The 26,438-nt window shown below is 45.1% G+C and overlaps 3 protein-coding genes across 5 annotated transcripts in view; all 3 read left to right on the top strand.

Annotated features, from left to right (window-relative positions):
* The window catches only part of LOC147187792 (A-kinase anchor protein 12-like), a 29,023-nt gene extending 22,336 nt beyond the window's left edge, over positions 1-6,687 (top strand). For both annotated transcript variants that reach the window (XM_086100853.1, XM_086100854.1), the window contains 2 exons: positions 1,028-4,801; positions 5,502-6,687. In XM_086100853.1, coding sequence (XP_085956979.1) covers positions 1,028-4,797 — 3,770 coding nt within the window. In that variant the 3' untranslated portion in view covers positions 4,798-4,801; positions 5,502-6,687. The remainder of the gene's footprint in view (positions 1-1,027; positions 4,802-5,501) is intronic.
* A 1,751-nt stretch (positions 6,688-8,438) lies between these two features.
* Positions 8,439-11,095, top strand: LOC147187791 (ADP-ribosylation factor 6-like). 2 transcript variants are annotated; one of them, XM_086100577.1, is made up of 2 exons: positions 8,439-8,550; positions 8,738-11,095. In XM_086100577.1, the coding sequence occupies exon 2, from the start codon at positions 9,080-9,082 to the stop codon at positions 9,605-9,607; it is 528 nt and encodes a 175-aa protein (XP_085956703.1). In that variant the 5' UTR covers positions 8,439-8,550; positions 8,738-9,079; the 3' UTR covers positions 9,608-11,095. The 2 variants fall into 2 exon arrangements, with proteins under 2 accessions (XP_085956703.1, XP_085956702.1); XM_086100576.1 differs by having other exon boundaries at positions 8,467-8,550; positions 8,662-11,095.
* A 5,947-nt stretch (positions 11,096-17,042) lies between these two features.
* LOC147187790 (E3 ubiquitin-protein ligase pellino homolog 2-like) lies at positions 17,043-25,777 on the top strand. The gene is made up of 7 exons (XM_086100688.1): positions 17,043-17,418; positions 20,352-20,481; positions 20,627-20,728; positions 21,260-21,457; positions 21,542-21,727; positions 22,101-22,306; positions 22,470-25,777. Exons 1-7 carry the CDS (start codon positions 17,342-17,344, stop codon positions 22,855-22,857), a joined length of 1,287 nt encoding a protein of 428 aa, XP_085956814.1. The 5' UTR covers positions 17,043-17,341; the 3' UTR covers positions 22,858-25,777.
* The last annotated feature ends 661 nt before the right edge of the window (positions 25,778-26,438 follow it).

Here is a 26,438-nt window from a genome sequence, read left to right as displayed (position 1 = left end):
CCTGACCTGGACTTTACAACGTTACTTAAGGGGAGGCGGCAAGTTGAGTTAGCCTGTTTGCCGATGAACACATTTTGAAACGACACCCACTCGAGAGGGGACCCCCGAGTCCACGCCGATGGCACAACGCCGCCCGGGCGTCACTTTATTTTGTAAATACGTTGAATCTTGGCAAAGTTTGTGACCACCACCGCCACAACGGCCACTGCCGCCCCCCCACCCCTTTACTCTTGTTTTCACAGGCCACAGCAAGGGTTAGATGGCTATTGTGTTGTGCCTTGAAGGAGGCGAGTCCCCTTCCATGCCGCTGTGTTGGAATGTGGGTCAAGGGGACTTAATTTAAAAAGGGTGGGTGTAAGCCCTCTTCATTGTTTGGTTTTGGAAATGTAAAATACAATTAAGCTGAGTTGAGCCAAGCAAGACTCTTTTTAGGACAACCTGGAATAACATAGGCATGCATTCCTTGCTGGGTTAAATCCATACATAGCATCTAGGCATGTTCTCACGAAAATTACCGAACAAAATGTTGCTTTTTTATTTTTATTTTTTGCATCATTCCCCGGAAACCTTAAAGTACATTGTTGTCCAACACTAAAGTATCCGAAGAATGCTGTGAGGCTTTAATTTAGATTGTGGGCACATTTCTACATTTTTTTTGTGTGTGTGTGTGGCCACAGGTGTTTTTTTAAGTAGCACCACAGAACAGTAGGTTGGAATTCGCTTGCTTTTTTTTTCCGCGTTTGGTTTGTTTGGAATTGCAATTTCAATTGAAATTTGAGCTGCTTTGCTCAAAAAAGACCACATTAGTTCCCACAGTGTTTCTTTAAAGGTGGTGTGAATGTATGTAATCGGGTAATGCGATACCTATAAATTAGATCTTTGTGTGTCCCAGAGTATCAGGCAACTGTTTTGAAAGCTGGGAGTGGTAAAGTAAAATGAGTACTAAATAAATTAGTGGTTTATCTGAAATCTAATATTGATCAGTTTAACAAAGTGCAATGTTTGTGTTACTTCCTCCTCATTCCAGTTGGCCAGCCTGATGGTGTCTCTGTGGCTCAGAAGGAGGACGCCTCAGAGACCATGGACACCATCGCAGACGAGCAGGCTCCTCAGGTGAATGGTGACAAAGTGGAGAAGGAATCTCCCGAGAGCAACGACATAGCTCCCGTTGAGGAGAAGGCAGCAGAGGAGAAGCCCGACGAGACGGGCGAAGTGGGCTTCAAGAAGATCTTCCGCTTCGTGGGCTTTAAGTTCACCCTGAAGAAGGACAAGAGCGTGGAGAAAGAGCCAGTGAAGCTGTTGACGGTGAAAGACAAGGACGGAGAGGTGGTCAACGGAAACGATGAACCTGCAAAGGTTGAGGCCACCAACGCGGGAGAGAACGGCACCGCTGAAGAGAAAGAGGCGCCCGACACGGAGGCTGAAGTCACGAAAGACGCCAACAACGCCGAGACCCCAGAGGGTCCTGCAGATGCTGCTGAGACCTCAGATGAAGCAGTCAAAGAGGAAGGAGCCGAGAAGGAGGGCGAGGCCAGTCCACCGCCCCAGGAGGCTGCGTTGTCCCCTTTCAGGAAGCTATTTAGTACTGGCCTCTTCTCTAACCTGCGAAAGAAATCCAGCATTAAGAGAACCAAAGAGGAGGAAGACAAGTTGGCAGTTGGCGAGGACCAAGTTGAGGAGGCGCACCATAAGCCAGAGGCAGCGCAAGAAACCAAGGAGGAGGGACTGATAACTGAGGAGAAAGAAAAAGCCGAAGAGGAGACCCCGGCATCGCCTCAAGAGGATAAACCTGAGCCGAGCTCGGAGTCTGAGGTCATCACCGACAGCCCTACTGCTGCTTCTGATGAGACGAAGCCCGAAGAGGAAAAAGCAGAAGAAGAGAAAGCTCCAGCAGAGGTAACTTCCGATTCTGAACTCACAGCTTCACAAGAGAAGGTGAAACCCCAAGGAAGTCCCCTCAAAAAGCTTTTCACTGGCGCTGGCTTAAAGAAACTCTCCACTAAGAGTAAGAAGAGCAAGAAAGACACTGAGGTGAAACCGACAGAGTCTGGGGAGCAAGCAGCGGAACTTCAATCCTCTACAGAGTCCACGGAAGCGGCAAAAACTGAGAGCGGACCGTCATCCCCGGAGAAATCTGGAGAGCATGCCGTTGAAGTCGAGGGGGCCCAGTCCGATTCCACGCAGGAAGCCGAAGGTGAAGTTGTCTCTGATGGAGAGAAGAAAAAGGAAGGAATCGTCGCCTGGTCTTCCTTCAAGAAACTAGTGACACCCAAGAAGCGCGTGAAAAGACCTTCGGAGAGCGATGACGAGGTCGCAGGTGAGAAAGCGGCAAAGTCGGCAACCTTGTCTTCTTCTGAAAGCGCTCCGTTAGCAGATAAGGATGTAGAGGAGGAAGCTAAAGAGGACAAACCCTCTGAGGACGAGAATAAGACCGAAAACACCGAAGACAAACTGGTCAGCAGCACAGAAGAGCCCAAAAAGAAAATGGACACTTCGGTCTCCTGGGAAGCCCTGATGTGTATGGGAGGACCTAAAAAGAGGACCAGGAAGACTTCTGATTCCGACGATGAGGAAACCAAGATGGAAGAGGAGAATCCTGCGCCGGCTGCCGAAGATGGGAAGCAAGAGGACAAGACTGAGGCAGCTGTGGTGAAATCTCAAAGCGTTGAAGGAGAAGACGAAGGCGCTTCCTCCCCAGAACCTCTGACTAGCCCACCTGAGAGAGAGTCCGCCTGGGACACTCTCAAACGCATGGTGATGCCAAAGAGTAAGGCTAAAACTGAAGAGAAGACAGAGGAAAGCGCCGAACAGGTCCAGCCAGAAAGCGAAGCACCGAAAGATGAGTCGTCTTTCTCCCTGAGAAAGTTCTTCCCCGGTCTCAGGAAGAAGAAGGCTGAAAAACAAGCCTCCACCGAGAGCGAGGAGGACTCCGACACCCCGGCTGTGGTTCCTCTATCAGAATATGACGCACAAAACGAGGTTGCCCAGGAACAACCGGCGGAGGAAACCGCAAACGTAGCTCAAGCGTCTTCTGAAGAGAGATCCCCATCATGGATCGCAGCCACGGTGGAGCGGGGCGATGACCAACACGATCAGCTGAGCGATATCACCGAAGAAGCAGAGAATATCGCTACGCCCAAATCCGTCGACACGGACAATGCGGAAGACGACGATCTGCCCCCAAAACACGTGGGACGGAAATTATCCGTCGCTGAAATTGCTCAAGCTCCTCCTTCAGAAACCACCACCAGTGATCCCGAGGGACCTACGGATGAGAACGTACAGGAGTGTTTGGCAGCCATTCAGGCCGAAATAAGTGAAGTTCCACCCATGACATCTGCGATCTGTGAAGATGCACCAGTTATGATTGCTTCAGAAGAATGTGAACCACCTTTGCGGCATGCGGATTCAAAGTCTCTCCGGCTACTGGAGCCACATGTCCAGACGGAGGCCATGGCCATCTGCACTGGACTGGAGACCAAGGAGATTGCTAAAGTCTCTTTTGAGAAACCTGCGGCTGCGATCACAGAATGCGTTTCTGTGATCACCGACGGTCTCCGCACCGAGGTCTTAGTCGAAGACGAGTCGTTAAAAGTGGAGGAGGCCGTTGTGACAGAAGATGCCCTGTTGAGCGCCCAAGTTCAACAAGTGAAGGACGTTGAGATCGAGCCCACCGTAAATTCGCAGATTGAAGCATTGGACGTCCAAACTGCCGAGGAGAGCCGCGAACCCGAGCCCGCTGCTGTCGGAATCGTCAACACTTTGCTAACGCCGCAAGTTGCAGAGACCGCCGCCGATGTGGCAAACGACGCTCCGATCGATTCCGTTACGCCAACGGTGGAGGTCCCCGTGTTTTTACAGAACGGAGAAGACACCGAGCCAAGTGCGAAAACCATCGGGGAAGAAGAACTTGCCTGTGAAATCGCAGCACCAAGTGAGCAGGTTTGCGTCATCACGCAATCCGTTGTCCTTGTCAGCTCGCCCTGTGCGGACCAAGTAACAACCTCCAACGCGTCTGAGCCAGAGGATGCCATCGAAACCAGTGGCGATAATGCGGAGTGCGGTCAAATTGAGGCCCAGAGCATGATCATCGCCCAGTCTGTAGTACAGGATGCGGTGGATAAAGTTTTAGAGCAGCCCAAAACCCCAGAGATCCCCACAACATACACCGCAACCCCAGCCCAGGCAGTGATGACCACGGAAGAGGAGATCGAGATCTCGGCGGAGTGCTCCGTTATCACCGACACCCCTATCCCTCTCACCAAAGAAAAAACTGCAGTGAAGCCTCTTTTTGTCGCCACGCAATGCGAAACCGTTCCGATCGAGGTGGCGGAGATCCTCGATGGGTCTCCGGCGGAAGACGAGGAATCCGAGGGAGGCTTGAAGAAAGCCGTGGAGGTAACCGCAAGTGAAGAATTTGTCATTGAGGAAGAGGTTGTGGAGATCATCGGCGAGAGTCAGACGGACGACAAACTGGAGGCTGTGAAGGAAGAGACGGAGGAAGAGAAACCACAACCGGAGGAGAAGGAGATCCACATGGCCGTGCAGGTGGTCTTGCAGACCGCGCAGGTGGTTGAGGCGGAGTCCATCCAAGAGGAGGCGGTGGAGGAATTCGGCAGCAACGGCCCCGTGGACGGCAAAGGAGACCGACCCGCGAGCGAGCAATCGGAAAGTCACCCGGCGGAGGAGAGAACGCCATCAAAGTGCGCCGAGGTGATGGCGCAGGTGATGGAGGTGATCGAAGAGGCAGTGAAGGAGATCCAGCCGGCGTCCGCAGAGATCACACCGGCGTCGTGAGCAGGTGAGATGGGCCACAGAATTCAAAACTTCCTTCATTCACCGATCAAACGAGTTTCTCATGTGTTTTGAGATCTATTTTATAAACATCAATGGGCTCTACTTTTATTAGAGTAAAAAAATCAAAGTAGGAATGCTGTTATTGACCCCTTTGTCGGCCGGCGTCTTAAAAGGAAGTGGTGTGTGAGGGGGGGAGATGAACTTGTGCTGAAAGACTGATTATGACCCCCCCCCTCCTCGCCGCCCCCCTTCCCTTTTTATCAGCCTTGCTCCACTCCATCGCAGACTCTTTGAGTCTGTACTTTCTTCCATTAAAGTGCATACGCACATCTCGCTTCGTAAATTCCAGCTTTGATATGCCCATGTCTTTTTTTTAACGAGAGGCCTTTTTTTTAGTTTTCAATGTCTACTGTTATTGTACTGTAGTTGATTGAAGGCGAGGTGGAGGAGTAGCTGTAAGTGACAATCAGGGATGAACATTTTAGAGCCCCGTTTATAGATTCATGTGTCTCCTAATATATATTTTAATGCTGATTTTAAAAAAAAATCTTTTTGTAGCACATCAAGTTTTTGAGACATTTAAAATTGTTTTAAGTTTGACCTTTCAAAAGCTTTCCCATTCGTTATAGTTTACTTGCATCTCTGCAACAAAACGAGGCTCAACCAAAAATGTCCCTAACATCTCTTCTTGCTACCCACCCCAGATGAAGGCGCAGCACCGTTGCCCAGGAAACCAGAAGGAGAGCGATACAAGGAAGAAACGGGATGTTTGGTAACGACGACCTATTGACACGCTGGGAATAGGCTCCGCCCCTTCCCGCCCTGAGAGAGACTTGAGTCACCGAGCTTCCTGTCCACCACGCATCCACCCCCTCCAACTCCCCTGCATCGAGCCATGCTGCCCCCCCCCCCCCCCCAACGAGCCCCAGTCTGTCTCCACTGTGAGGCAAGCGAATGGACGAGTGTTTACCTGTGTCTGTGTTTGTGTTTCTAATGGTGTGAAGGCGTGAGAGAATCTCACAAGGTAAACCGATTGTATATTGTATTTATATCGTGAGTATTGTTCCAGTCACCCTTTATTTTTTCATGTTGAGCCCAATTTGTTTTGGTTTTTTTCATCACACGTGAAGATTATTTTTAAAAATGCCAGATGCAACAAGTCATTACCAAAGCTAATTGTTGCATCAGGCAAGGAGGGAATGGGTTTCAAGTATTTTGTAGCAGCCATGGTACAAACTGTGATATTGTCAGATAGGTTAAAAAAACAAAAAACAAAAAACAATTTGGAGTAAATCCCTTCATGTTTCATGTAGATACAAAAAACACATGCTTCCTAATTTACTGTGAAAGAACCTTTTACACTTGTTTTCTTTTTGTCGTAACACAATAAAATGCTATTATACCAGTCTCACATCATCATGTCGTAGAAAAAAAAACAAACACGTTTGGGGTTAACTATAGTGCATTAATTTATGAATGCCAACTACTTTTGACCACCAAAGTCTGGAGGTTGCTGAAAACATTTATTGTTCAATACATTTGCTTTAGTTGAATCAATGGCTGACACCAGCAAGCTTTTGGTCAAAATAAGAAAACACATTTATCAAGCCTCTGCCTTTTTTTTTTTTTTGTACATAAATGTTTCCCAAAAAGTCATTTTCGCCCTCTGTCAGCTTTAACTTCACTGTGAGCTTGTTAACACTTGTACAGATGCTGTGTATACACTTGTATGTACTGACAAAGCCTCTTGTTATAACAACATATATGCTTCATTCTTGATATTCACAAAAGCATGATTTTAACAGTCTTTTTGTATTTTCCAAGCTGTTAATAGTACGGCTATACAAACGTGTCTATATTTCATTCAATAAAGTTTAGAGGGTGGGGGGAAAATAAGGTGTGCTTTTTGTTTTCATTCATGCTACATAACAAAATATGACCTGAAGTTTATCAAACCAATTTTCCATTTTCAAATTAAAATAGTATTTAAAACAACCACATAGCCTCTGCTAACTAAATGCTAACAATTAGCAGATATGAAGCAGTTGGATGTGGGCAAGGGGTGTGGCTTATCAAGTGACGTCAGGAGCTAAGTCGGTGTGTATGCTTGCACGCACGGGCACACGCAATTAAACCTTTTATGAGCTGAGACACATTTTTGATCAGAAAAAAAATCACACAGCACAAAATGTCACAAAAGGTATGATTACTAAAATAATTATCCCATCGCAGTTTGCTCACACTTTTAATGTCAGGATTTTCATAATGTTCAGCTCTCTTAGAAGGAGGTTCGCATCCAACCAACATAAGTGTTTTTCTACTGTGTTCATGAATGTTTACAAATACCTATGAATGTGTATGTGATGATAAATAGTGAAACACTGTACTTTAAAGGTGGTCGTGATGGCCCTTGGGTAATATAAGTGCACGTTTGGCGTCATCTTGTGGTTTCATGAAAATGTTTTGAAAGCTTGAGAGAAGCGGAAGTAGTTACGAGAGATTCGTTTCATGTACGCCACTTCCGGTGGATATTTTAAAAAACAAGTCAGCTATACGTTGTTTATTTTTTTAAGTAATATTGGACGATGAGTAGAATACACTAACAGGCCACAATATTTTTACAAAATGTTTTTATTTTTTGACAATTATTACTTTTCATTAAAAATACGCCCAAAATGATTCGGAATAAACTTTTGTTTATTAAATACTGTTCTAAAATGGAGCACTATAATCAAGAAAAGTTCGGAAACAATCTCAGTACTGAAAAGAAATTACCACGAGAAATAGAGAAACAAAAATTTAGAGAATGGATTGTTGAAAATAAGTTTGAATCAAATTTGTAGATGCAGTCGGCGCTTCTGACCTTGCCGTTGTTTTTTTTAATACTGTATAATGTGACGAAACGTTCCCCGACCGGCGCCCACACACAACGTTAACGTCAGTAACGTGCGCAGTCGCTTTGAATGAAAAGGGGAAAGTTCAAAAAGAACTAAAAAGTAGGCACCACACTTCATCCCGAGAGGGAATGTTTCCGACCGTAAGATAGACATGAATGGCTCAACATGTGACTAAACATGTGCGATCCGTTTTATAAACGTGACATTTTTGGACACAAATCGAATGCTCAAATGGCGCCGACGGAGCCAATCAGGCGGGTTGGAGCGCGCATGCGAAATGGCTTGAGGTGTGTTTGTAAACACCCGCAAATAGGAACATTTAAGTGTTCTCATTGGGCATTCTGGTTTTGAAACAGGTTTAAAAATCAAGGAGTGTAATGTAAACAGGTGTAATTTGATCATTTGTCGGGAGAAGTATCGATTCTTAGGGTAACGACTACAACTTTGAAAGAAAATTGGTTTGTAGAAATATGGCGAAAAATCTTGAACCTGTGAAAATGCAAAGCCACATTAAGTACACAATAAATATCGCTACATCCTCAAGGGCTGTGACTAAATAACCAAAATAACAAAAATATATATTTATAACGACCTGACACACTCGTGTGCACGCCTTTTGCGCTTGAATTAATAAGATATCCGAGCTTTTGACGAGCACTTGAAGGCGGCACAGTCGTAAGCTAGTGTGTGAGCGTTATAGAGGAAGTGGCGCCCGAAGTGGGTCCGCACCTTTTCCGGTAACACACAGCACCGCTGGGCCGAAGGCGGGGAGCGAGCGAGAGGGCTGAAGTGAAGCGAAAGAGCGGGGGGGCGAGAAACGGCCCGGGGGATCGCGGGGAGGACGTTAGCCGCAAAGGTGAGTCCTTTTCACCCGACTTTGATACGTCGAAAGCGAGGGATCTTTTTCTTTTCAGCTTCAAAGTTGTCCTCCGCCTAACACCCCTCCCTGCTCTTGTGTCACACACAGGCGGGGGAAAGACAGAAGAAAGTCGGATGAATTAATGACATTTTCGGCCCTTGTTCCGCTTCATGTCCCGCTGTAGCAGAACGAGGGGGATTCTGAAGCCGTTTTTGGGAGAATTACCAGCAGCTGCCGCACTACCGTGGCAGTGAATTTCATCGACAGGCCCCGGGGCAAGTGTAGACAGTCGGCGGCCAAGGAGGAAGTGAGAAGCCCGTGCTTTGGACCGGGCCTGCCTCCGTGGAAGAAGACGTCCATGGAAATGTGGATTCTGAAGGGCACAGGTTAGACTGAAGCATCCTCTCTTTTTTCCTCAAGGGCTATACACCCACCCACTCAGGTCACATCACCACACTGTTGCGTCCGAGCTTTTTTTTTTTTTTTTTAATCGCCATAATAAAAGTATTTATGCACGATAAACAAGATGGGGAAAATGCTGTCAAAGATCTTTGGCAACAAGGAGATGAGAATACTGATGCTTGGACTTGACGCGGCGGGCAAGACAACCATCCTGTACAAGCTGAAGCTCGGACAGTCTGTCACCACCATCCCCACGGTGGGCTTCAACGTGGAGACGGTCACCTATAAGAACGTCAAGTTCAACGTGTGGGATGTTGGCGGCCAGGATAAGATCCGTCCACTTTGGCGACACTACTACACGGGCACGCAGGGCCTGATCTTCGTAGTAGACTGCGCTGACCGGGACCGCATCGACGAGGCCCGCCAGGAGCTCCACCGCATCATCAACGACCGGGAGATGCGCGACGCCATCATCTTGATCTTCGCCAACAAGCAAGACCTGACCGACGCCATGAAGCCCCACGAGATCCAGGAGAAGCTGGGCCTGACGCGTATCCGGGATCGCAACTGGTACGTGCAGCCCTCATGCGCCACATCAGGCGACGGACTGTACGAGGGCCTCAGCTGGCTTACCTCAAACTACAAATCTTAACCCCACTCGGAGACGCCGACGCCTCTCTAGCCATTATATCCTCGTTTTAATTCCCATTTTTGATCACTCTTTATTAGGGTTGCAATGGTGTGGAAGTGTTCAATTAATTTCCATGAGAAGTTAAGCTCAGAAATTTTGGAAATGCAGTGAATCACCAACTCATCGGTTTTTGTTTTGTTTTGTTTTTTGAGTGGAACCTATCAAGTTTATTATAAATATTGTCTAATGCCATCTGGCAGTGTCTTGGTGCCAGACAGCAATGTTGAACAGAGGGGAGGAGCTTTGTTGAGTCAAGCCATAGCCTTGTCTAATAGTGCTCTGCTGCCGTCTTGTGACAACTGTTGGCTTCTCAAACTGGCGTGGGTGGATGTCAATTACTCTTTGAAATTTTTTCAGAATGAATGTAAATTTCTGTGAATTAACTCGGAATCGAGGGTATCACATTCAATTATTTTGTCACGCGAATATCACTCGTACCTCAAATTTTGACCATAAAGCAAAAATATAAATACATAATCAGACCAAGCGAGAACTTGAAAAACTAAATTAGTGTGCTTGTAAATCAAAGCACACTACACTTGCCTGAAATCTGATTAGGACATATTTCCCTAAATTATGTTTCAGTTCCATATAAAGAGCCAAACAATGTTTTAAATTCCGTCTTTATGGTGGGCCCACGCATGTTCACATATTCGCAGATTTTTATTTTTATTCGTAGAAACCACTATTCTTTTTCTTTTCCCCCCCACTTATTTGTTATTTGTTTTTTCAGGGATTTTTTTTCTTTTAAATTTTTCATGGCACTTATGATGAGCAACCATTATTCACGGCAGTTGAAGTAGCGTGCTCCACTGTATTCCCATTAATTTCCATCGAAAGTTTCTACCCCACGACCCTACTCAGTATACTCTCCCAAAAAGATTTTTTTTCTGTTTCTTTGCTTTGCTCTTATTTGCAAATGTACCACCGTGACATTCAGGAATCTCGCCACGAGTATTCCGGCTACATATCCAAAGGGTTGTGAGAGTCTTTTGAGGACAGAATATTTTCCTTTATCAACAACATTTCCGAAGAATGTTTTATTTTTTTTCCTTCCCCCCCCTAACCTCGACAACAACAAGTGATTGTACACCTTTTGGATGTTGGATATTCACACACTGTGATATGGATCTCTATTTTTTTGCTCATTGTCTCACATCGATCTTTCATGTTTGTAGTTTCAGCTGCCTTAACACACACACACACACACACACACACACGCACACCAAAAAGAAAAAAAAGTCAGGGGAGGGCTGTTCTTTGCTGCACTTGTTTAGTTTGACTGACCTTTTCGGACCCTGACAAATGTTTGCCACCTCCATTTTGGTGCTCAGATGACCACATGTTCCTCTTCATCGTCATTACATAACGTTGTTTTATGCCTTTGTTTTGTTTTGCTATGCTGATTTGAAGTAATAAAAAAAAAAGACAAACATTATTATATCCACACCACTGCAGAAGTATCACCTTTTTCCACCAAAGGAAGTGACATCGTGTTCGAGACTCGTGAGTCACTTCCATGCCTCGCGCCGAGAATAAATGATGACAAGTCAGCTTTAACCACTTCGCTTCGGAAGAGGCCACGCACGTCGGATGTGGAAGTGAGCTCAGAAGTTATTTCGAGGCGACATTTGTTGAAAGGCCTTAACTCGTGCGCGGCACGCGGTAGTTGAGGAGCGTGATAACTTAAATGAAAGCAGTCACACGTGTCGTAATCAGGAAGTGATAAATTCTCCATGTGGTTTTAATAGTTGTTTTATATAAATGGTACGCCTTAAAAAAAAGCCATCTAAGAAACTTTTTTAAACGTGAGGTTCAAATTTTTATTTAAAAAAAATCCCCAAATAATTTGAAAATAAATTCATGTTTAATATACAGTGACTATGAAATCAAAACATTGTTAAATAAATAAAAAAAAAATATATATATATACAGCTAAAGATAAAAATTCATGTTTAATATGCAGTGACTGAAATAAAAATACTGTTAAAAAATAAATATATATATATATATATACAGTATATATATATAATATAAAAAAGTAACAAAAATACATTTGTCATCTTTATTTAAAATTATTTGACAATTTGGAATGTATTGTCTGATATCCTGATTTTTATTTTTATTGAACAAAAAGATTTTTAAAAATTCAGAATGTATAAAAGTTTTTTTTCCCAAATTGATTGAAGTGTCCATCTGTATTTCTAATATTTAATTTTAAAAATAGTCGCTGGCAATTTTTTTTCTTTTTTTTTTTTAAATATCGGCGTCAATGTAATATCTCACAAATCACAAAATGTTACAAACCAATGTGAGCTTCTGCGCTCTTAGCGACAAAAAAAAAGAGGCAGGTGTGAATTGTGGCTGCACACTCTTGCAAAACATGTTGCTCAGTTTCGGCTTCAAGCCTCACAAAGCAGCTGGAAAAACGCAGCTGAGAAAAAAAAAAAACCTCTCCGTGTCTGTGTATAAAGATCATCAGGTCAGGAATTCCTCTGCCCTGGGAATGCTGGCTCGCTATCTGCCGTGCGTTTGGAAAGGCCGTGTTTGTTCTCTTGAGGTTTGACCTGCCGCTGACTCGCACGAATGCCGCAGCTTGCCGGCCCTACGCTTTCCAGCCCTACGCTTTCCAGCGCTTGCTGGGAATCAATTGTATTGTCACTGTTGTTTGTCGACTCGGCGTCAGCTGCGGTGGCCTTTTGAACGCCACACACCGTGACTCAGTTGAGCGCTGACCTCCTCCAAGGCAGCCCAAGCCTGCGCAAAACTGCAAGGGCTTTTTGCAAAAAATAATAAAATAATTTGTAGGCAACACGGTAGCGTAGTGGTCATAAGCGTGCATGTTTAAATTTCATCTTGTGGGGAGTTAGCTCTGGCTTCCTCCCACATCCCCAAATCATGCTAGCGTGACTGAAGACTCCAAATTGTTCATCGGCCTGAATGTGAGTGTGAATGCATGTTTGTTTGTGACCAATTGGCTGCTTCTTGCACCATAGATTGTGCTAGCATGAGTTTTTGTGCCAGTATTTTTTGGGTGGGTAGTGAGGATAAGCAGTCTGGAAATTTTTTTCACCAATATTTCATGCACCCTGTAATCTGATAATTTGTCCACTGTCCCTGAAAAGGTGAATATTTTTGTGATGAAAAAAAAATTTTTTACATACTATTATACTGACATTTTTTCGCTCAGTTTTTCTCCTGGTAATTTTTTTGGGAGGGGCGCCAAATTATTCTGTATTTTGCAGGTAATATTTCAGTATTATTAGTGGTTGTATTTTTATTTTTTTTCTTGTATTATTGCAGAAAATATTTTTGCATTTCTGTCTCACATATTTGGTTTTTGTTTTAAATTCTTTGTGCGGATAATATTTTTGGATTGTATTTGTGATCTGAAAAGTTCAAAGCGCTTTAATGACACCGTCTTTCTCTTCCGGCTTTACGGCAGAGCTTGGTGAAAGTTAACACTACGGAAGTGCATAGTTAAGGCTTCAATAAATGTCTGCGGCCACAATTTTTATACGTGCCTTTGCACTTTTTTTTCCCTTTTTGATTGGTCTGCTAACAAGTAGTGAAATATATGAATAAAATAGAGACTTAAAAGAGCCGCCGACCCTAAAATGACCACCGGGCCGCACTTTTGGACCTGCCCTCAGACAATACTCTCATTTGCCACTTCCTCACTTCTGATTGTAATCTTGCTTCAGTTCTTTATTCACTCGGCCAGACAGGAAACCATCGAGCAAGTGCAGGCAGTTCTCTCATTAAATAGTTTTGATGATTAGACGCCCCCCCCCCAACCCCCCTTGTCGTTACTGCTTGGAATGTGAGAATTTCCTGTAGAACCACATTTGGTGAGAGAAACAGGGTCTCAAAATGTGTCCCGTGTTGGGGGACAGAAAATGGACAAGAAAAAGCTTTGAGTGTGGCTGAACGATTTTGGAAAATAATCTTAATTCCAACCCCCCCTGAGGTAAGGGACTGGAAGTGTATCTGCCTCGCTAACTAGCAGCTAACAGCTAGCCAACATCATGGCTAATATGCCTTTATAAATAGCAGTCACAAAAACGTTTGTAAGTGTTTTGAAACAATGTATGTGCCAACTGAAGTGTTAGTTTTCCCCCAAATCCGCCACAACGAGCCAAAAGTAAAACACTGCAACTCATGAGCCGTCTGTTGTGTTGTCGCGCACGTGGGTGGCTTTCGTGTCGTTGTGTTTATTTGTGTGACAGTTCGCCGGCAGGTGGACCAGAAGCGGGACCGTCAAGCGAGCAACCTGACAAATGTCTTTTATCTTGCCAGCACACGTGATCTCGTCGTAACTTTAACAAGGCCCACGTGGAGTCACATGCCAACTCAAAAAAGGCGTGCCTGTTAGTGAGTAGCTACTACTACAAAGGCATTTTCTCCACTTGATTGTGTCCATATTGTGCGTGTGTATGCAATTAGTTTCCCCCTGTCGGGAGCCAATAATGACCACAGAGGCCTGTTTCGTTGTGCCCCCGGAGGAATATGCTGAGCCATCATTGGCACTGACACACACAAACACAAACCTGATATTATTTTGTATGCAAAGAAATCCACTCGTTTTCCACCCAACATTGCCAATCCCTTTCGGAAGCACGTCAAGAGAAAAACCTTTTCTTTGTTTGCGCTCATCTCCACGGCAACCACGACAAAAGACTCAGCGGCAGATGGCCGCGTCACGTTCAAGTTGCCTCGACTAAGTATACATCAAAGACCACCCCCGTCTTTCTGCTTCTTTTAACTCATTCAGTACCGGCCAATTCTGGACCAAGTCTGAACAGACGTTTAAAAACGTCTTTGGGAGCGAATGAGTGAAGAGATCCGTGCTGTCTAATTGTGAAAATGTCGCTCCATTTCAGGATTCACTGCAACAGTGGTTGTCAAACTTTTTACACGGATGGTCATGTGTCTGTCACTGTTTTTGTTGTGCGTAGATGTCAACAAAGTCCACTGGCGATAAGTATCCTTTAGCAACTCCACTTTTACCTCTCTACTGTGACCTCAGCGAGGACAAAAATTCTCCTTTGATGACATAACAATGACCAGTCAGAAAAGTTGAGTCACTTTGCTCTGCGACGCAGAGCGCTCTCATTGTGAGCAGAAATAATGCAGTTCAGCTGGTGGGAGTTTGGACGCGGCCTTCATCGCTCTCACTCGGTTTGTGAAACGAGGCACTGGTCCAGCCGCCAAGGGAAAGAGGAGTACTACTAGTGGAGGAGGGTGTGACCTTAATCCCACAGCGAGAATGTAGAGGTGCATCTGGTCCTGCCGGTTTTTTAATACCCGCCGTCTCTCACGATTTAAAAGCAAACACTTGATCACTCGCCCCCAGTGAGCTGACTGACTGCAGTTGATTTTCACTTAGAATTTACGGGTGTGTCCGTCGGTGGGTGGGTTTGCGCTGTGGGTTAGTCACCGAGTGGCGTCCCAACCCGTTAAAACTTCATCAGAAAGTCTCCGGAGTTGCTCTTTATTAGCCCTGCGTGTACGTCGTTAGGCCTACGTTCTTGTGGGTATTTGCACAGTTAAATTTATGTCGCTAAACAAACCTGCGGCAATGTTCAACTTGAAATGTCCTGTCAATATATAAACCATATAGACTTAAACAAATGTACTGTGTACCTACTTATCTTTGGCATGTACATAATAGTGCTAGCGGTTAACATGTCTGCCTCACAGTTGGAGTCCCGGCTCTCCCGTGTGAAGTTTGCGTGTTCTTCGGCTGCCGCCCATAATTAATGGAATAAAATAAACAGTACCACATGCATAGGAATTGTCTAAACCACATTATCTTCACCAAATGTACCTCACACAAGCACTGGAAGAACAAAGCTAACTGCGCAAAGACAGCCCTGAGCCGAGATTAAAACCTTGGACCTTAGAACTGCGAGGCAACCCTGCTTTGAGGCAGTTTTGCTTACCAGTATGTCCCCGCCTACCCATGTAACGAAAGATGCACAGTTGCAGCGAGTGGCTAGCATCAGCGTCTTGATTGAAGTCATGCATGATTGCGTTCCTTTTCCTTCTCAAATGAAAATCCACTTGTATTTAGTACTATGGGTCTTGCGTCACAGCAACACCACATGGACATGCACTCAAGTCAGCACACGTTAAAGTACGCGACCAGAACATAAAAGAAAAGACGTGATGAAGCATGTCACACTACCATGTATGGAGTGAATTTCTGACATCCAAATTATGTCCAAAGTGACCCACTCCCAAGCATTTATACTCATCAAGTGCGGTGCTTTAAAGGAGTCCGATTAGGGATTTCTTTTTCATAATTTAAAGGGGTCGTTATTATAGACTCGGTGTTTACATTTTGTTTGGTTGTACTTGCCACTGAGTCTTCTTGGTAACGTTTCCACAGTCTGGGCCCACCGCAGCAGCGGTTTCGGCATTTGCAGTGTTTGCATGTTTTTGAGACATTTAGGATCGGTTTTCAGTTGTGAACAGGGATGCTTTCTGTTTTGAAACGGGAACATTCCAACAAGGTTTGTAAACGACGACCCCGATTAGGGAATGCTGGGAAGACATAGTGTGGTGGCCGGACTTCGACCTTTGCCTGAAGTGGCTCTGGATCTTCAACCAGCCTCACTGATCTAGTCATATATGGAAAAAGTTGATGTAAATTTGCAGCATTGTTACATCACAGTGGAGCGGAAATGCTGAACGGTTTGCTCACAGACACGTGTTCAGAATTGAGTCTAATTACCGGTAACTGACGTGTAGTGGCCTCTTGTGGTGAACAGATAACTAGTATGTATGAGTATGTGCCTGAGACCTTCAACAAACACTCGTTCTGATGCATTGAAGTGAGCATAATCGAGAAAATAAAAATAGTACCCAAAATGAATACTGCTTTCAACAGTTTTGCAGAGGAATGGATCCCCCCCAAACTCCTTCGTGACTTCCAGACTGGAAGAGAAGGTGTCTGATGCATGTTGGTGACCCACATCCTTCCCACGCAACCACGTAAGATTCACGCATTATAAAATTACGTTTTAATCATTTTATTAAGAAGGGACTGATGAAATTCACGTCTGTTTTTTGCAAGCAAGAAAAAAAGTTGGCGAAGAAATGGGTTCATTTTAATCTAAGCGAAGAGCTCATCACGACAACCATTTCTTTGAAAAGGGGGGTCGTTTATCTTCGAATTGTGTATTATGAGAAACGCAGAATTATTTGGGGATAAAAGTAAAATAGTTTTCAGAACTGTTTTAATTCACGTATACGTGGTTTGTTTTCTTTTGCTTTCGTTTTAATGTATAATTTAGCGAGATGTGTTCACCGGACCAACCCCGCCGCTAGTGGTATGGCCCACTCCCCGCTGCTAGCGGTTGTTATCTCTGGCTTTGCTAGTGAACAGATTTCGGTACAAGCTAGCGGAACACTTGACTATTATCAATCCCCGAAAAGATGGTCCTCCGGCGGACCAAAACTGTCCAACACTCTGCAAAAAGTCCGGTGAAACTTTGTCCGACTGTGTCCCAACTTGACTGAAGAGGCAGCCCCCACAACGGTCTTCAACGATGCACTTTCGAGGGGGGTGTTAGCATTGTTTAATCGGTCCGTAGTACTCCCTGCCGAGGACGACTCGACTGTCTTTTCCCTCTCATTTTTCCTTTAAAAAATTATATTTATCCAATTTCCTGGAGCAAGTCCTCGCTGATGAATTCACCGAAAAAGGACGCAGATGATGTGCCCGTTAAAGACTCGATCAAATACGGCGAGCTGGTCATTTTGGGGTAAGTAGTAAAAAAAAAAAAACTAGTGGGATGGAGAAACCGCTCCATCATCGTGGCGCCTCAGACACACTAAAACGTACAAATATTTATCTTACGCATGTAATGTGTGCTTGTATTTCATTTTTTATTGTGCAGCCGACGACGTTTCCCGCTACCCGATCGTCGATATTCGTGTTTTAAAAACTAACTTTAAAGCTCACGGATTGTCTTGTTCGAGCGTGGTGCGTTTAGGTGTCGTGGTGAAAAAAAAGACTCCGTGGCCATTTGACACAAAACTGCAGCGGGAGACACTTTTTCATCAATGGTTGTAGGTGTACAGTGGGAGACAGGGACGGAGGGGGGTTGAATCCCGATGATGTCATCCTATGCTGGATCTTTTATGGCTCCAAGTAGGGACCGTCTGAAAAATGTGTGCATGCTTTTTATAGTGTCGTCTTTTTATTGATTTTTTTTCTGCTGTGTTAAGTTTCATCCTGATCGGTGCAATGGTGGAGTAGTAGTGGGAGGAGAAAAGCCCCTCTTCGTGACTAGTGCGGAATCTGCTGGGAGCTTCGATGCCCCCCCCTCCCACCCCCCAACACACATACGCACACTTGCATCCCTGCCAGTTTTGCTCAGACGTCCCTCTTGGTCCACACAGTTTCCTGTCTGTGCCAAAGATAACTGACCTAATGGCCTATTGTTTCCCCCTACCCCCTTCCTGCTCGCAGGCTGAACATCTGAATACGGAAGAGTCGTCTTCCACGACTTCTATTCCCTCACCATTTAGGCATTTGCAACCAGGAATGACAAAAATGAGCTCAAAATGTTGTACGTGTTTCTATTTTCCAGCCCATAACATACAGAGGCAGACAAATACAGTGCAGCTCAGGCTTTGGATGGCAATGTTATGGCTTTTCTGGCATTTGCTTTACTGACTTGAGTCAGCATGGCTATCAAAGTACAGGCAATCTCTCAATTCATTCTCCATCCTGTTTTAAAAAGGAGGCTCATACCTCTGTTGCATATTCCAAACTGGGTCTGACAGGAACTTTACAAAACTTCACCAAGACCAGATTATGGTTTTGTCCACTTGCACGTGTGGGAATGCTTGAGGCAATCCAGAAGATGTTCAGCGGGTAACACAGCGGCTCTTTTTTTCCCTTTCAGTCGCATCTCTTATGTGTTTTGACCTTGCATCTGTAAGCCTCGATGATGTCACGCCAACCGTGCGCGTGGTCAATGCCGGTCCTCCACGCAGGCCGCATGAGCTGTCTTGCCAGCACACGTTAACCGTTAGTTAGCATGGACACCACGCAATCTGTCTTTGCTATTATAAATATGCTTTGTCTCTTCTACACCTTCTTATCTCACCGTATCCCTCAGTTGTTGAGAGAGTGTTGGAGGTAAAAGCAGGATCCAGAGGGAGTGAATATTTCATGCTGTATGATTTATGATGTTTGCGCATGCAGGACACAAGCCGCCGCTTGCGTCGTACGTCACACACAAGCCCTGTTTCATTTCTGGCCTTATTTTATTTCATTTTTTTTAATCTCCTCCTTCCATCGTCTCCGTCCTGCTCTTTGCTTATTGCATTTATTATTATTTTTTTTTTGTGGTTGTTGCTCGGCACCGACGAGTCGCCATCGAACGCAAAACTGATTCCGCTATACGCTTGCTTTGAGTTTGCGTGGGGTCGCGACTGCCTGTTTGTCACCGCTTTTGGTTCTGCTTTCACAACGGTATGTCATGCACTTTAAATCTCGCCCGTACGGTGAATAAAAATGATATATAACATATTCATATTACCATTATTTCCCACTGGAGTAATTGCTTTCAAATGGAGGATTGTCGTCGAGGTTTTAACGCGCTGCTGATTATTAACGGCCTGAACGCTGCTGCGCTGCCTTCTGCCTGAACTGATGGTTTAATCGGCTTCAGAAAGAAAATAAGAGCAAACTGTGTACGGCTTTTGTGAAGCATTTGGTACAGCATGAAATCCGCAAGTCCATTTTCCCATAATGAAGTTCAGATCGAATTTGAGCCAATGGGAGTTTTTAGTCACCAACTGTCAATGCACAACTATAATCACTTCTCACTTCCCGTAATTATCTCATAAATGTCAGGCTGAGTGCAGAAGCTATTGAAAAAAGATGTTCTGTGTGTTTCTGGCGGCACACACACACACACACACAAACTCCCTTTTTGGTCAGTGGACAAAGTTTGACATTTTGGAAAGTCCCATCGAGGGCGAAGGTGCTGATCTTTTGTGGAAACCATGACGTTGATTTCCCGAGCGCTTCTTATCTGTGACACAGGCACTTCCTGCGGCGTTTGTGTCACGAGAACACCAAAAAAAAAAAAAAAAAACAGCGGCGTCAGACGGTGAATCAACACCAATGGCGACATCCAGGCTTTGCTGACACGCTTTCTTTGTTGCGAACGCTGCCCGTGACGCCCGCCTGGTGTTTTGTCATCTTTGTGCCGCGTCGACTGAGGAGATGAATTCTCATTGAGGGTCGAGCTCAAGTGGAGCTTTTGATTTCGGTTTAAAAGAACTTGCGGGCCGAGCTTTTTTTAGCCACTGCATTTTGATATCTCGTCATCTTTGCAGCACCGGTTTGTACATAGACGAGATTAAATCCACATTCCCGATTTTCTCTCTCTCTCTGAGCATTTTGCCTTCCTTAACTCAATGCTGTGGGGGTCCTGGATTCCAACCGTTTACTGCCACTGACGAACATGTCGGTTGAGTACATTTTTGATCGCGTGGTTGAGGGTCTTGCGCAATTTTTTTTGTGTCGCTCAATCTTCTCGATAACCGTAATAACGAACATACGCCATTAGCAGCGTTGCACCACTTGGATTTTGTGATCAGCACAGCATTTGATTCAAAGATAAATACTCGATAAATAACCGTTCAAACCATCGTCTTCCTTCTTCGCCATCATCAGGTACAATGGCTCTCTTCCCAGCGGCGACCGCGGGCGCCGAAAGAGCCGCTTCGCCCTGTACCGACGCGCCAAGGCCAATGGCGTCAAGCCCAGCGCCGTGCACATCCTCAACACGCCGCAGGACAGCAAGGTGTGTGTGTGTGTGTGTCCTTCTGGTCACCACCGCAACAAAATGGACTAACCTGTATTGATGCTAATTGTCTCCTCGGTGATGTTAATGAGCCACAGGCTAATAAAGGTCACTTGACTCACGCTGGCCACTCGCTTCATTACAGGCTGTGCACAGCAGGGGGCAGCACAGCATCTCCTTCACGCTGTCCCGCAACCAGACGGTGGTCGTCGAGTATTGCCACGACAGCAACACCGACATGTTCCAGGTAACGTGTCGATTCACGTCTCGCAATAGGCTGTTATGTCCTGTTGATTATTGGTTGGGTGTCAAGAATGATGGTTGATGTGACTTAAACTGTGTGTTTGAGCTGGACGATTAATCGAGTTAATCAGTTAATTCAGGTTCATTGAATTAAGTGATCGTTTTCGAAACTGTCAGCGTTGCTATGGTAGCAATTTTTTCAACCGTTGTCTCTTTGCAATAATAATAATTTTTATATTCCCTGCATTGATATAAATTTTGATGCACATATGGACCATATGCCTTAAGTATCTGTGGCTGTTATCGGCAACTGTCGTGACTACACGATACTTCAAAATAAGGCCGGCATTGGCTCAATAAAATACCTGTTGTCGGTACTCGCCTATTCCCAATTTCCACAATTATTAGTTTTTTTTTTCCTAATTTCTTTTGCGTGTCTTGAATTTAAAATAACATTGAAAAGTTACAAAGCTGTTTTGATAGCAAGTGCTTTTTTTTTGCTTTTTTTTTTTTGTCCCTCATGTGTTTACCACAGATTGGACGCTCCACAGAGAGTCCCATTGACTTTGTGGTGACGGACACCTCTGGGGGTGTGAAGGAGGGCGAGGACCCTTCCATAGCCCCCAGCACCATCTCACGTTTTGCCTGCCGCGTGGTGTGTGAGCGCCACCCGCCGTACACGGCGCGCATCTACGCCGCCGGCTTTGACTCCTCCAAAAATATCTTCTTAGGGGTGCGGCAAGTCGTTTTGCGCAGGTTTTGTATTCGCTTGCTTAATTAAAGGATTGTGTAAGTAATTGCGCATGTGCCGCCGCAGGAGAAGGCGACCAAGTGGAAGAACCCAGACGGCCACATGGACGGCCTGACCACCAACGGCGTGCTAGTCATGCACCCCGACGGCTTCCCCGAGGACCCCAAACAGGGTCTGTGGCGGGAGATCTCTGTGTGTGGCGACGTCTACACCCTGCGGGAGACTCGTTCTGGGCCCTGCCGAGGCAAACTCGTGAGTCGTCCATTTCTGGATTGATTTGTTTTTATGGGGGGGTGGAACGGTACGTGTATTTGGATCATACAATCGGTTTGTGGTATGGAAGGGAGGAAGTGGAAGTGGAACGTTCTCATAAGATAGCGATACTTTCTCTTACAAGTTGAATTTGTTTTCAAATATAGTTTTAGCGTCCCTAGCATGACTCCCCAAAACTCAACCAAAATGCACGTTGGAAGCAGCCACATTCTTTTTTTTGTGCGCCAGTTTAAATCCTTCCATAAGGAATGGCTTCGGCGAGATATAATGTCCGGAAAATGTCAAACGTTACACGTTCATATTTTGAAAAAAAACATTCATTACACCTTTAATGTGTGCTGCCCTTCTCCAGGCGGAAGGCGAGAGCAGTGCGCTGCGCGACGGCTCACTCGTGGACCTGTGTGGCGCCACCCTGCTGTGGCGCACGGGCGAGGGCCTCATGCGCGCTCCCACCCTGCGCCACCTGGAGGCGCTACGCCAAGAGCTGAATGCGTCGCGGCCGCAGTGTCCCGTGGGTCTCAGCACGCTTGCCTTTCCCAGCCTGCCGCGCAGCCACAGGTACGGCCCACAGACGGTGACAAGCTAATTACCTTCGCCAAGGCGATTATAAAATGACTAGAAGAGGTGTAGGTTGTTGATGATCCATTCAGCCATTTTATGGACGCGATACGAAAAATGAAAACAAAAAAAAAAACGTGGATATAAGACATTGTAATTTCAGCCTTGAAGAACGTCAGCCCTGGGTCTACCTCACCTGCGGCCACGTCCACGGACGCCACGACTGGGGCCAGAGGTCCGAGGGGGGCGAAGAAGAGCTGTTAGAAGGCGAGGGCTCCACCACGCGGCGGGAATGCCCGTTGTGCCGCAGCGTGGGCCCCTACGTGCCCCTGTGGCTGGGCTGCGAGCCGGCCGTGTACGTGGACGCCGACGCCCCCACGTACGCCTTTGTGCCGTGTGGCCACGTGTGCTCAGAGAGGACAACCAGGTACTGGGCGGACACCCCGCTGCCCCACGGGACGCACGCCTTCAGACCCGTGTGCCCCTTCTGCTCTGCCGCCCTCAGCACCCCCGGGTGGACGCGGCTCATCTTCCAGGGTCCCATCGACTAGCCGCGACACAAAGCTCCCTTCTTCCTTTTTTTTTTTTTTAACCGTATGCAGCTCCTTCCCTTATTTCTCGTTCTGGATCTGGACTTTCGGCAACTCAACTCAACGTGACAGAATGATCGAAACGCTCACTCATTACCTCAGAAGTCTCCGCACCTCGAGTCTGCTGGTTTTCATCCCGCACAAGCTGGACCATCTCGTAAAGAAAAAAAAAAGTTTTAATAAGTCATGATGGGGTTTTTTTTGTAGCACTGTAGCAGGGCAACGAGACCTCCATGCTCACATGATGCTTTGTAGCGCGTCACCTTTTGTGGAATGAAAGCCAGCAGATGTTTAAGAGCATACTCGCGGGGGGCTTTGACCCCTACAACGGAGGTGATGTGGACGGACGTTTTTACTCTATTTTGAACGGAACACTCGCACTAAGGTAAAACCACAATACTCCGCACCAAAATTCTTTATATTTATTCATACTGGTCCGCCATTTTTAAGATGCAATTCACATGCTGAAGAATATCCTGCACATTCACATTCCTTAAAGTTTCCCAACATTTCTCATTCATTGTTCAGCATTTCAGTTCAGCGTCAGCACTGCAGTGTTCACATTCCTTTTCTACAGGAATAGCGTTTTCTATTCTTTCGATTTAAAAATGTGTGCCATTCACAATCTCAAACCATACATGTCAAGACCGTCAAACAGGGGCCCTCTGTACAGTATGTGCCTGGACCAGATCTCAAGCCCATCATCAAGCAGATGGAGTATAAACAAGGGCTTGGACTCACAACAAACTCGGTAAGATCCACTTTACACACACACATACACACCAAACTCCCTGAAGCAATAACACCACTCGTTCTTGCATAAGCTAAGATCTCACGCTAGGTTTTAGCCAAGCGCTAGATTAGCGGCGGTCGCCTCCCCCCTTTATGATATGTTTTGTCTGGGCAGACTCTTATCATATCCATGTCCCTAATTTTAAAATCTGAAAACAATACAAATATATTATTACATTCTGATTAATACCCAACACACTTCTGGTTTCTCCACCATTGCTATCAGGGTTCCTTTTTCAAGTATGTGACTGTGTCGTGTATCCAAAGCTTAACCTAAAAAAAAAAACAAAAAAACACCCCCCCCCCCCCCCTCTCTACTACATTACGTGTGTCAAAGAAAAGTTATTTTGTTAGGAAATATGGTCTAGTGTTTGGGTAAAAACAGATATATCCATATATAGATATACAGTATATATATATATATAAATACATAGCCTATTTTTGTATCGGATTCAGTTGTTCAACTTGGTGGAAGAGCAGCGTATGGTCTGGGATGTGTTAGACGTAGCAGAGCCCATGAGTGTGAAAATGTGTCAACACTGTCTCTCTCTCTCGCTCAGACAAAAAAAAAAAAAAGATACATACATTGACACAGTGCTGCCATTGCTCGGACATTGAATGTATGCCGACCATACAGGCTATGTGTGTATTAGCCTCCCTGGTGCTCTTATTGAATGGTCTATATTGTGATACTATTTTTGTAAGTGAATATGACAGTGTAGCCCCCCCCCCCCAAGCTTGAATATAATAACTTTGTATGGAAGAGTGGATACACTCGTGTGTGTGTGTGTGTGTGTGTGTGTGTGTGTGTGTGTGTGTGTGTGTGTGTGTGTCACTTGCATGTACACACACAGTATGTATGCTGCACTTAAAAATTACATTCCCGTCTCCACCGCCTTTTGAAATCACGCTGGGTGTTTGACGACTTAAGATGTCTTCCGAGTCTTCTTCGGCTGTTCAATGTGCAAAAATAGGAGAGAAGAAAAAAAAAATCCTCATACTTGACCAATGTTTGGAAGTGAGAGTCACACACTTTGTACTGTAATGCTACGAATATTTGCCGCCAACTCTGCTGCAGCATAAGAGAAATTCAGCCCACGTTTCTTTGTTTTATGTCACTCATTCGTTTTCCAGCTTGTTGCTCACTCACAAAGCCAGCACAGCGTCGTTGCCGACATATGAACCACGGAACAAAATCTTGAGTTCGAATTCCATTCAACATTTTGAAAATGCTTGATGCAAACCAAAAAAAAGTGTTACCATGGTTTGGTTGATAACATTTACAATTGAAACCACTTGTATTTGGAAATGGCTGACTTTCTGTTCAATTTCGAGCTAAAATACGCTAACACGTTTTCGTGCGCTTTCTTACAGTGGAAAAGTGCACCAAATTCACTCGCAGCATCAGTCGTAAAATTTGTACAATATTCGATGCCAAATTTTTTTTCCAGAATTTTGGATCAGACTCCAAATTTTGACCATTGAGGTACCATTGCGTGTTCCACAATTTGAGCTTGGTTTATAATTTTATTTTATTTTTGAATGGTTATTGTCACTCAGGATTTAGTGTGGGACAGAGTGATTTCACTTCAAACGTGAGAGCATTTATCTGCTACTGTAGACAGTATCCAGCTATTTACGGGTTTTAATAAAAGAATCAAACTTTGCGCGAACCTGCCAAAAAATAAATAAAACGTCGTATACAGTGTTGGCATGTGGATGGAAGAACTGTTGGGGCGCCTGTTTTTCAGTTTTAGATTCCTATTTTCATTTACTTTTAGGTGTTCATTATCGATTTCAGTCTTTTAGTTTTCACATGTAGCTTCTACTAGATGCAGAAACAGTATTTACTTTTAATTGTTTAGCACTTATTTAGCAACTTGATGTGTCATTTGACCTTCATTTGAAGCCTCCCACATGTATTAAACCGTGAACCCACCTCACTTTTTTATTATGCATTTTTCAAGATCTACAAACCATGTACAGCTCCTTTTTTATTATTGTTATTATTTTACAATCGTATTCCTCTGTAACCGAATGGTGCACAGACAATCGCTCTACACATGTCAATAAACTGTTGAAAAGTGCCGCTTGGCTTACGTGTGTGACTTGTGTGGGCCCACGTATGTGCATGCATTTAAAAAACAACTCCTTGCCAGCAGATGGCGCTCTTCACCAAACATCTTTGTGGATATGGTCCTGCGTTGCTGCACTTTGCCTCACAATAGAGCTTTTTTTGGACCACCTGGCTAACGTAATTGGAACATTTTTTTGTTTGAAAATAGGGCAAGCGCGGTGATCAACTAGTTGACACATCCGCCTCAGTGTTAGTTTTGATTCCGGCTCCGGCCTTCCTGTGTGGAGTTTCTCTAAGTCCCTGCCAAAAAACATAAATAAATACTTGGACCGTGGCAAGCTATTTTATGTTTGCCTAAAAAAATGTGTGAGCTTTCAAACGTAACCTAATTGTTCACTGCGGTGTAATTGTAAATTATTTCATGACTTGAATTGATGGGCTCCCCCGCCCCCTCCCTGTAGGTGGCACCTGACGTAACACATTATCCCCTTACCCACAAATCCTTGTGAAATGGCGCCAAGATAACCCGGAAATGATTAGGCTCCTGACGACCGCACCACGAGGACGACTAACCCTCAAAGACGCCCAGACTACCTTACTGGGCCATATTAAACACGCATTATACACGGAAGTGCCATGTGATGTTTCTTTAGTTATTTGCGTGTCAACTTGA

Source organism: Hippocampus guttulatus, chromosome 20 (assembly GCF_054856545.1).
Source record: "Hippocampus guttulatus isolate MCC_2025c chromosome 20, RoL_Hgut_1.0, whole genome shotgun sequence".
NCBI lineage: Eukaryota > Metazoa > Chordata > Actinopteri > Syngnathiformes > Syngnathidae > Hippocampus > Hippocampus guttulatus.
This window is presented reverse-complemented; position numbering and strand designations above follow the sequence as displayed.